Below are 11,662 nucleotides of genomic sequence, written 5' to 3'. Positions count from 1 at the left end.
CATCTTTGTTAAGGAAAAGCTCCCGAGAGGACAGCTAGATCTTCAGTGTTAAATGGTCAACACTGAAAGCACCAGCGTAGAAGAAATGCTCTCACACTGGGACTCTAAAAGGCCTCCAGAAATGTTTACATTTTTAATGTCATAATGATGATACCACTTTCAATGTACATGTTTTACTCGCCCATCTGGTAAATTTTTTAAGTGTGTAAAACATTCCATTTGGAAAAACAGTCCATTTGCCCACCACCACCCGCCAAACAAATTGGTTGTGAACAACAAAGTTCAATCTATGTCTGAATACGTCTTTGTTTGTGTGTTTTCCCTTTTCAGCAGGGCACTTATGAAAGTGTTCTTTTGCGTCAGAGATAAGGTATGCTGGCCTACTGGGAAGTGAGTAAAAGTGGGTTTTAAAATATGTGGGAGACTGAGTTCCTACAACTAGAAGTACCTCTGTGCCAGGCTAAACAGTGGGCACAGGCCTCAACACACCCACTAATGGAAGAGTGAAGTATCATGCAGTGTAGGAGTGCAGGTTCGGGCTGAGGTAAACAAGGCTCTAACCGCTGCTGGTCCAAGGGCCTGTAAGTTATTTATTAAAGATATGTCAGCACTCTCTTCTAGCTCTCTTGTGGTTTCTGTAATTTAAGGTGGTCTGCTCTCCAATCAGGCAAATTAGAGTTTGCTTATTGCGAGTTAAGTTTATGAAAAGATGTGATCAGGCTTTAAACAGTTTTAATATGTAATTTTGCTTCACGGATAAATGAGTGAAAAGCAACATTCACAAAAATATTCAATAAAAGTCTACATATTGCCCCAAAATAGGAGGGAAAAGTAGTTTAACACCATTTGGAGCACATGAATTAAGCTTCATGTATCTTTCTGACTTTTGAGAAAAATGCCATCATTTGGATGGATGAATGGTAGATTTCAAAAGTATAAACAAATTATTTATTGAAGAATCTAACATCACGTTTGAATGCATTAGCATAGAATTAAACATCAATCTAATATTTCAGTTTCAAAGGTATATTTTCCAATGTCCCACTCTCAGTCAGACTAAAATGGAACAATGTTTTACATAAAATGGGACACCTACTTAGGATTTGAAAGTAACTCTTTTTTTTTTTAGTCTCGACATATATGGAAGTCTATCTGTAGTAATATCCTTTGCCAAGTTATACATGTAAACAATGCCTTCCCCAAAAAGGTTAATTCTTAAAGAGGAACATATTTATACTGTGAGAATCAATGCAATATCTCTAAAAGCTTCAAAATGCATATATTGCAGGAGGTGCATACATTATGGCACAACACTGGCATACTATAGCATGACATAAATTGATCTTATGAACCCAATTTATGGAGCAGCTCAGGAAAGTGGAGTAATGACAGGTGTCCTGACCTCTCAGGACTTTCTGAGTTAAACTGCTACTTTATAACATACAAACCCAAGTTCCCTTGCTCTATAAAGGAAGCTGTGTATAATCACAAGTCATTTCTCACTCTATTGTGCAAATAAACACAAATAAAGACACACTGGATTTAGAAGAACTTCTCAAGGCACATCTGAAAATCATAAAAAAAACAATGCACTTAAAATGTAAAGACAAAAGTGAGACACCAACAGATTAAAACAAGAGCTAATAACGGCAAGCAAGATTGGCCAAACCCAATTTTGCATGTCCTTCATCTACATATTTGTTCTCTGAAAGTATTCCAGTTTCCTCTCTCAGGCCATTTGTGGTTATTTGGTGTTACTAAATTTATTATAGCTGCGACTGTGTTTGTTTGTGTGTGTTATTGTCAATATCTGTATTGTTTGTTCTGTGATGGACTGTGGACTTGCCCATTGTGTCCCCCGCCTTTGGCCATAGTCATTTTGGATTGGGTAAAGTGCCACGTAACCCTGTGTTGGATATAGCAGAATACATTGCAGGAGAAAGTTCTGCACCCATAGTGTCGAGGTTGAACGTTTGGGCAATAGCAACCTTGCCGTTTTATGGTTGGTGAGATTGATGAGAGACTGACCAGCTTTGAATGTTGACATCAGACTTACCTGGCTCGCTGGCATGGCTCAGTTAGTAGATTGATCGTCCCAATCTGAAGGTTGCATGTTCAATTTCCCATCTCCATCTGTCTACATGTCGAATTGTCCTTGAGCAAGACATTGAACATTTTGAACAAAATTGCTCCCAGTAGATTAACAGTGCCTTGCATGGCAGCAGCCTGCATTGGTGTGTAAATGTATGGGTAAATGTGATTAACCATGTCAAGCGCTTTGGGACTGCTCACACAATTGAAAAGTGTTATATGAGTGAAGTCCATTTACCTGCAAAGACGTGTTTCTCAATAATGACCGCAAATTGCTTTTAATGTAGCTGTTTTCTTTTGTATGAAATTCTGCACAATGAGTGTAGAAAATTAAAGGCTGCCCATATTCATCCACCTTCCTGCACAAGCAGCATAAAAGTTTGGACCTGGTCCTTGACGACAGGAATGATGATGTGGGAGAGTGACACTTTGTCAGATGTTTTTACTGCGGGGGTGCGGCTGCGGGGCGAGAAATGCAGTCAGAGTCCTTCTCACCTCATTGTCCTTTTACAGGATGGAGGATAGAGTGCCGATGCCCTCTTTTTGCTCTGGCTACAACTGTCATCTCAGGCTCATTGAGAGCTCCGCAGCACTTAGGCCCCATTTGCTTTTAAGGATGTCTGACAGGACAGCAGCCACGTATGATCAAACTTTACTTTCACTGTGCACTTGTGACAGTTCATTGAGAGAGGCTCTAATGTGCTGTCAGCAGTGCTCTCCACTCAGCTGCCTTGATTTACCTTCCCCATCTGTCTCCGTCAAACAGCACTAAGTTGAAAATGATTGGAAGAAAGGTGGCCTGTTAATTCCACATCCTTGAGCCTAACCACAAACTCACTTCAAATGAACCAAAATCTGCATTTCTGCCTTCAATACTTCCTCCAATTACAGCCTTTTGGAAATATTTTTACCTAGAAATCTATTTTAGCCTGCCCCTGTTTAAATATGCAGGTCTTGATTAATCCATGCCCATTTCACATATTTCCAGGGAGCCTCAAACAGAAGCATTGATTATAGATGGGTTCTTTAATATTTCATTGTTATTATGAGCTACTAACAACAGATCCGTTGTAAATGGTAATGTTTAAGTTGCAGTGAACAATATTTAAACACTCAGATACGAATGTGTAACACTGGGATAAATCGACTTTTCCTCTTAGCTTGATAAAGCCTCTTTGGTTTCGTCGCTCACTCATCTACACTCAAAAAAATGATTCATTGGACTAACTCAATTTAATTGTGGGCAGAAGTTCCATCCAAAAAATATATTTCAACTCAACTCAAACCAAGTTTTTCTGTATATGTTAATATTGTTTAGTTTGTCCAGAAGTATATTTCTTCATTTGGTTGACTAAAAGGAAAGGCTTTCACGTAAAAAAAATGAAATTGGTTTGGGCAATCAATTTTTAGCAATTAATAGCTCAACTAAAAGGTTTTTATGTAAAGAAATATAAATGAGTTTGGTCAAGCCATTTTTAATAATTATATCGAAAGCTATTGTTATATTCTAAATGTATTATCATAATTTGTGGTTGTTCAACTCAAAGGTTTTCATTCTAAATAAAGCATACAAATTTGATCCAGACTACAATATTTGTTGTAAAAGATTTATTTCTTTGTACAAGTTAAAACTTTACTTTAAAACTGTATTCTGAAAAAGCTGATAATAAAACAGTCAGCGTTAAATGGAGCGAGAATCCCCATGACGGCATTTTTATCAGGATAGCTCAGAACTAGTATCAATGCCCAAGTCACAATCTCAACCTCAGAGTTGTTACATACATTTGACTGATAATTAACAACGTTGCTCATGTCCAAACCCTATTAACAATTTGGCTTGTTGCACAATGTGGCTACGCTAGTTGCTCTGAGCTGAAGTTGTGGGCGCTAGTACGACTCGTTCGAATCATCATATTTCCTATAGATTCTGTGGTGGACAGTGAGTTCCTGGTAGATGATCACTTCCTGCAGGTTAACGAGTTGCTGTACAGTGTAAATATTTCCGTAGAGGAGACGTTTATGTTTATAAGGATCAGTGAGTTTGTCTTGAAGCTAAAGGCTAACATTAATTTCATGCATTATACAATTTGAAATAGTATATAGCATCTTAGCCTTTAGCTTCAAGACAAACTATCAATCCTTTATGATCACAGGTGTTTCCTCTGAACTTGTTGCATCAAGATTTGAACACACAGTAAATGATCTGCCGGGAACTCACTGCCCACCACGTAATCTTTAGAAAATATGATTATTACTCCAGGAAAAGAATACAGACCGTAAGTACTGGCACTCACAATTTCAGGACAGAGGAACTAGCATAGCCAAACCGTGCAACAAGCCTGCAGACCTCTAGTCACATGTTGGGATCCAGAAAAAAAAAAGTCCCATTCTTTTCTTTTTTTATGTTCTTTCAAAAATACTAGCACAGAGCGGATTAGCCGGCGCTGTGCTTTTAGACTCTTAAACATTAGAATTTTCTAAAAATTAGTGCGAAATAAGAATCAGATGTTTTCTTTCGGGACCCCAGCATGTGATCAGAAGTGGATAGGAATGTTGAGCTCTATAATCACTGTAAAACCATACAGTCATTATATTAAAATTTCCACAAATTGTACACTCTCCCTTAAATTTTCACTGCTCTTGAACAAGTATAAAATGAGCACAATTAACAAAATATTTTATAACAAATCATAATAACATAGGTTTGTGCATTTGAGATTTTGAAAGTATTTCACATCAACTCTAAATCAATCTGTCCAAGTAATCAGATTTTCAAAGAACTTCTAAACAAAGTGTTCACAAAACACAAAGAGTGGACCTCCATTACTGGAACATCTTCATTTTGAGTTGCTGAATTTTGCTGTTCAGCCTATGTCCATCCATGTGCATGATAACTTTCTGAACAAACTCAAACGTGTGTTTGAGATTGCCTGGGTAGCTTAGATCAAGGGCATAGATCAGTCCAAACAAGATGATGAATGCCATGATGACACTTCCAGCCCGACTGATGACCTTGACACCTTCAACAATGATCCAGACATCATCAGCAAACCCATGTTGGGCCCTCCTGAAGACAAAGATGCCCATCATGGTGGTCTCCACATCGTTTTCAGCGTCCTCCACCTCATCAATCTGAAATAAAACAAAAATTTACATATTTACATCTCTACCACCATAATTGATTGACTAAAATCTGCTCTAGGGAGCCGCTATGCTCCCCAGCTCTGGAACTCTCTCCCCTCTGACCTCCGTACCATAGACTCCCTGCCACTCTTCAAATCCAAACTCAAAACTCACCTGTTCAGACAGTCCTACACCACCTAGCTATTCGCTCACCTTCTCAATCGTTTGTACCGTTTTATTCTGTTGCTCTTGTTTTTAATGTTTTTACAGTGTCCTTGGGTGTTCGGGAAAGGCGCTTCTACATAAAATGTATTATTAGTACTATTATAATAAAGTCTATAATGGGTCTTTAGACAAAAATAATAAAATATTTAAACTATAGTTTATGATTTCATTGGGGAAAAAAAGAGTAATAGTTTAAGTTTAAAACTGACTGCATAAACTGTTTATAGAGTATATATAAACACTTTATGTTTATAAAGTGTTTATATATATGATAGATTGCATATCCAGTTACCTGTTACACCAAGCCTAGTATTTTTTTATGTCAGCTAGCCTAAATTATGGATGCCTTTTGGCGCCAATTAGACACAAACACAGCTGAAACAGAACACAGAGGAACACTGGTGAGTATGGCGAGACACTAACCCCATAATCCTTGAACACTGACTTCGGATCCTCATTCAAGTAGACAATCAGGCTTTTAAGTAGGCACTCGCGCTTCACATCGATGTCCTCCTGCAAATACACATGATTGTACATTCATATATTCAATTAAATTTTCACCATCAACAAAAATGCTTTTCAGGAGATGTCACAAATCAGTTTTGAGGTCAAGAAATCAGCTTTGGCTAGAAGTCCTAACACTGGGGTGATTAGGCCTTCTCACTCACTGTACAAGCTTTTCAAAGTTTCATTTTTAATTCCGAAGTACAACCCTGTACTTTGGATTACTTCCGCTAACCTGAGGTTTTGAGTGCCAATTCTTTTTTCATTTGAATAAGTAAAGATTATGAGGTGGACAACAATATAGAATGCCTTTTGCTGTTCCTACAAATGCGTACTTCTGTCAGCCAACAGCTTCCCAATGTATCGTGGAAACATTGGGTGGATTTGGGTTCAAAGTGCCGTCATGCACGAGCTTAATATACAAGGTGCAGTTACACGTATGACCTGAGGTGGCAGTAGTGAGTATAAAATGGCTAACTTTGCATCTAGCCCCTTTTAAATAGCATTTGTGGCCTTAATTTTGGCCCAATATGTCCAGGAATAATTTCAATTTGTGATTGAACTGAAATTAACTTTGTTATTGTACATCAAGGTGTGATGCATCTGGCAAACACAAATCATGAATTACCTTTACAGAGCTTTTACTGAGATGAGCTTTGTACCTGTACACGGCAGGAGAGATCTGCAAAACAAAAACCCTCTTTTAGCTCATGCAGCACATACAGAAAAAAAGGTAAAACAAAATGTAATTAAATGTGACCATTGAAAGTCAAACGTTTAAAGGAATAGGCCACCGTTTTTACATACTGAGATATGCTCTTAGCTAAGGCGAGTTCATTTTTACCTGTATGGTCTTCACGCGTGTCCTCAGTCACGTAAACACAGCACAGACGGCGTTAGCATTTAGCCTCTCCCTCTCTCCTCTATAGCTCCAAAACAGGTCAAGATAGAAGCTACCAAGCTCTTCCATGTTTTCCCTATTCAAATATGGTTACGTGAAGTGTTCCACTACAAAATATAATTACACACAATTAAACAATGTGGATTTTCTAAGCGGATAAAGAGGGCGTAATAATATCAGGAGTAGTTCGACATCCATGCAGTAATATCTTCACTTTACTGTGCGGACGCTTAAGTACTCCTGGTATTATTACGCCTTAAAATATAGTTCCCCTTTTATCCGCTTAGAAAATCCACATTGTTTAATTTTATGTAATTATACTTTGTAGTGGAACATTTCACTTACGTGAAGTGTTACATTAAATAGGGAAAACGTGGAAGAGCTTGGTAGCTTCCATCTTCCACCTCGTTTGGAGCTATAGTGGAGAGAGGGAGAGGCTAAATGCTAACGCCGTCTGTGCTGTGTCTACGTGACTGAAGGCACGGGTGAAGATCAGACAGGTACAAATGAACTCGTCTAAGCTCAGGTAAGAACATATCTCAGTATGTAAAAACAGTGGCCTATTCCAGTATTTTGGCAGCATTGCTAATGTTATTAAAAAGACAATTATGCAGTAGTACAGTAAATGTTGACGCATCAGTCTAGGGACTTTTGCTACATGGAGTTGTGCATTGAGAATCACTACAGTGTCATCACCTGGTCTAGTCTTAGTATACATTTATTGCACTGGTTTAACAGTACAGTCTATAGTTTGGTGGAGATCAGCCAAGGCATCACCAACAGTTTAAAAAAATATGCAGAATACTTCTATTGACAAATTAGGCTTCCATTAATTTGGCAATAAGTATAAATTCAAAAATGCTATGGCTAGTAAACATACAAAACGTGTAGTAGACCTAATTGTTTGGCATTTACAATAAGTTTAGGAAACAAATGTGTCCAAATAATGCGACATGCATCACTTACAGGTTTGCTTGAAAGTTTACATGTCCTGCCAGAATTTAAAAAAAAAAATGTTTTAAATATTTTGAATAACACATGAGTGTGATTACACTCATAGTTAGTGGTTGTGTGAAGTCATCTGTGTTGAAACAACAGAGTTTGCTATTTTTTAATTCTAATGAAAAAAGACAGTACTAAAATGACTCTGATCTAACACACCCCAGTTCCTAATACCATGTATTTCCCCTTTAACATCAATGACAGCTTGGACTCTTTTGTAGTAGTTGTGGATGAGGTTCTGTATATAATCTACAGTAATGGTAAAGTGGCCCATTCTTCTTGATCATGAACTTTTGATCAGGTTCATTTTGGCTTTATTTTTTAATTATAATTTAAAAATAGCCTTGGTTGTTTCACCATAAATGGCTTTACACAACCACTAAGTATGAGTGAAAAAAAAAGTGTTATATTTCATATTCTTTGAAAGAAATATATATCTAAATTTCTGTCTGTAAACTTTTGAGCACAACTAAGTATTTAAGGACTGTATGCCCATCTATTTAGTTTCAAGTACCTACTGGCAAGTTCTGAACTACACTCTTTACAGGTCCACATCAACATTTTTGGTGTACCATTATTCACAAGAAGTTAAAGGCTAAAATTAAAAAGAACAGACAATAACTACAGCTAACATCATGTTCGTCAAATCAAACACAAAAATCCAATTGGCAACAGCATTATAGTTTTTGCAAGGCCATAGTCTAGTAATTTGTTGACATGCATACTTTCATATATTTAATGTGTAAGTAGTAGTTGTTATGCTGTAAGCATTGTAACAAAGTATGGAATTGAATGCATTGTGACCATAATAACGTAATTTGCATTTTATTATTTGTTTATTTAAATATTAATCCTTTAAATGGCATTTGTGGGCTTAATTATGGCCCAATTGGTCCAGGAATAATTTCAATTTGTGATTGAACAGAAATGAACATTGTTCAAACGTCAATGTAGATCAAAGTGTGATGCATCTGCCAAACACAAATCATGACTTACCTTTACAGAGCTTTTACTGGGATGAAAGTTTACAATTATACTTGTACTTGTACACGGCAGGAGAGATCTGCAAAACAAAAACCTTCTTTTAGCTCATGCAGCACATACAGAAAAAAGAAAGGTAAAATGAAATATAGTTAACAGACATGCAAACACGTAGCCTACATAGTAAAAAAGGTGACACTTTATGGGCCGATTTCTAAATATAGATTTTAAACTTTTATTGATTATTTATAGGAATATAGATACGCTTAAGAATAAAATGGTCATAAAATCAGTTTTTTTTTTATGGCTACAGTAGGCTACTAAAAGTTTACAAATGGTTTGACATATAGTTGCAAGTCTTTCTAGACACGTTCAGTTTTGGTAAACTTGCCAACGTTCACATCTCTGATCAGCAGAAACATATCCGTGAGCACCCAATGACCACACGGTCCACCCGGAGAGGTCAGCCATCTCCTCGCTGACCACACGGTCCACCTGAGGGTGTCAGCCCTCTTCTCACTAACCGCAACCGCGGTAACGAGCGCAGAGCGCGCGCAGAACCACGGGCACTTGCCCTGTCAATTTAGCCATAGGATTTAGCCTCACAGTAAATGTAGCTATCCGTTAGCTTTGCATGTTTTAGCTTGTAGATCCTCTAATGTTTCACGCGGCTATTGTCAAATATGAAAACTACAGTCATCACAAAACTTGGATTAGTTTTGTGCAGAGTTGCGCACTGTGTCGGTGTAACTCTGTTGTATACTGCTACATTAGCCGCTACCGTTAGCTACGAAGTGAAAAGCAGTAAAAGCCCATACAGCGGAATAACTTTCACCTCAGCGTCAGCGCGATGTCTCGTGCGGTTCATCGCCCTCAGTGGTGGGTCTTTTGGAGCGGGGTTAGCGAGTAGACGAGCTACAGTCAGCCGGCTCATGCGGGCGGCTGTAGCGCTGCCCAGGTGAAGTGAGCGAGCGCACGCGGGGCAGCGGGGCTCACGCAGCCTGGAGCTGGAGGCTCCTCCGGCTGCAGCCACGGAGAAATGGCATATTTGGCGCAACAGCACCAGTGAACATTTTACAAGCCTCAGCCAGTGCATTTAAGCGTCACACGCCATAAACCCCCTCTCCCCTTATTATTATTATTATTTTTTCTGATGACAGATCTTCACGATTCACGTGAACGGCGAATATCTTTGACTGACTCAATTTACTGCGCGAGCCGCAGGCGAAAAACTTGAGTTTGAGCAAACGGCTGGCTAATGATTTTAGCTGAACACTAAAACAATGAGCAGCTAAAGCGTCTGTCCAAATGTGTGCCCTGATATACACCTTCAAGACAGACCTCGTCTTGCTTACATCCAAAATCTGGAATGATTAGCTTGACTTGCTTGTTTGAAAAGTTTAGTTTCTATGCAGCCTGAGGTAAATTATCAACAGAAAGCGTCTTACCGCGAGCGAGACAATTAGGCTACTCTTGCACAACGAGTATATGAGTTTTCATAATGCTAAATACATTTGCATATTCGTTCATAAAAAAAGAAAACTTACCATTTGGACATCTAGCCTTGACTGCCAACCGAGTCCAACGACGCACATGGTCAAAATGGCTGGTGAACTCCTGGAAGTGAAAATTCAAATCCCGCCCTCCTCGCCAAATCTTTTTTAAATGTGTTGGGGCATGTCCAAAGACTCACATATGAACGTAGTTTAGGTTAGAATTATTTAATCTATTTAGGTTTTCATGAAAAGTATTTAATGTTTGTTAGGCAAACTATGTGTGAATGTGTTTAGCCTGATTGATAATGAAAAACGTTTTGGTTACACGGATTAACACTATTTGGTTATTAACAAAATCATATGTTTTCTTTAAGCAAATGAATGATTAATGTGTTTGCATCTAAGAGGGGCTCATTTAATGAAAATATTTTAGGTTACATTGAATACACTTTTTCGGATGCTGCCAAAATAAATGTATATTCTTCAGTCAAATAAAATATAAATGTGTCACCTCAAAGATCGGCTGAACAAACAAAAAGAATTTACTTTACAGTGAATAGTTCTTTTTAGGTTTGGGTTGTACTTAATATAGTATTATCCAGTGAATTAATGTTTAATGTGTTCATTTTAAGAGTGGCTTGAGTCCGTTTTTTGAGTGTACATTGCTACCAAGTATAATTCAGGAAGTATAATAAGACCTAAAACAGCCAAACACTGGGAGCTAAATATCAAATTAATTTCCTTAGAATGCGTGTCTTTCAAACTGCAGTATCTGTGCTATAAAATGCCAGAAATGTTGTTTTTGTATTATTTTGTGAATTTTAAAACCTGTGAGAATGCACAACAATTGTACTTTCCTTTTTTCTATAAAATTTTGTTCCCTTTACTTCAGCAAAAAGTCTCTTCCATTAACGGAGCGCACCCCCACACCTCATTGAAACATTTCCCTTTGATACATGAAAAGATGATGAAAAACTGTGCAGAGACATAAAAGCTATATAATGATGTGCAAAACTGATGCAGGCAACAATGTTGTTAAAAAAAACAACAACATTTGCCTTATGCATGTATTATGTTAAAGTGAGGACATCATAACTCTCACAACAAATTATATTAATCCCATACATAGATTTGTATCGTAAGAATTCTGAATGTACAAATGGTGAAATGTGGGATTTTGGTTTACCGGTAAGTCTTTTTAAACATTTCTTATTGCATAGAAATGGTATGTAGTAGAGAAATTAATAAATAAATTGAAGCAACCTTCAACACATAAATTACTACAAGTGCCCCACAAAGGGTTAAATAACCTTTTTGGTTGTAAAAAAAAAAAAAAAAA

General features: G+C 37.6%; 1 protein-coding gene across 2 annotated transcripts; it reads right to left on the bottom strand.

Annotated features, from left to right (window-relative positions):
* Positions 1-3,696: 3,696 nt before the first annotated feature.
* On the bottom strand, positions 3,697-10,428 carry LOC308130411 (uncharacterized protein). Of its 2 annotated transcripts, none has more exons than XM_080496777.1 (3): positions 10,375-10,428; positions 5,863-5,952; positions 3,697-5,223 (listed from the first exon to the last, which is right to left on the bottom strand). In XM_080496777.1, exons 1-3 carry the CDS (start codon positions 10,420-10,422, stop codon positions 4,915-4,917), a joined length of 447 nt encoding a protein of 148 aa, XP_080352903.1. In that variant the 5' UTR covers positions 10,423-10,428; the 3' UTR covers positions 3,697-4,914. The 2 variants fall into 2 exon arrangements, with proteins under 2 accessions (XP_080352903.1, XP_080352902.1); XM_080496776.1 differs by lacking the exon at positions 10,375-10,428 and adding an exon at positions 9,663-9,822.
* Positions 10,429-11,662: the final 1,234 nt, after the last annotated feature.

Source organism: Blennius ocellaris (assembly GCF_963422515.1).
Source record: "Blennius ocellaris genome assembly, chromosome: 1".
NCBI lineage: Eukaryota > Metazoa > Chordata > Actinopteri > Blenniiformes > Blenniidae > Blennius > Blennius ocellaris.
Note: the sequence above shows the minus strand (reverse complement) of the source record. Positions and strands in the feature narration are given on the sequence as shown.

Excerpts from the sequence above, each read along its gene's own strand:
- LOC308130411 (XM_080496776.1), bottom strand. The coding sequence starts at position 9,761 with ATGAGCCGGCTGACTGTAGCTCGTCTACTCGCTAACCCCGCTCCAAAA. Across the intron at positions 5,953-9,662 it reads GACATCGCGCTGACGCTGAG|GAGGACATCGATGTGAAGCG; the intron begins GTGAAAGTTATT and ends GTGTATTTGCAG. Across the intron at positions 5,224-5,862 it reads CAGTGTTCAAGGATTATGGG|ATTGATGAGGTGGAGGACGC; the intron begins GTTAGTGTCTCG and ends GTTTTATTTCAG.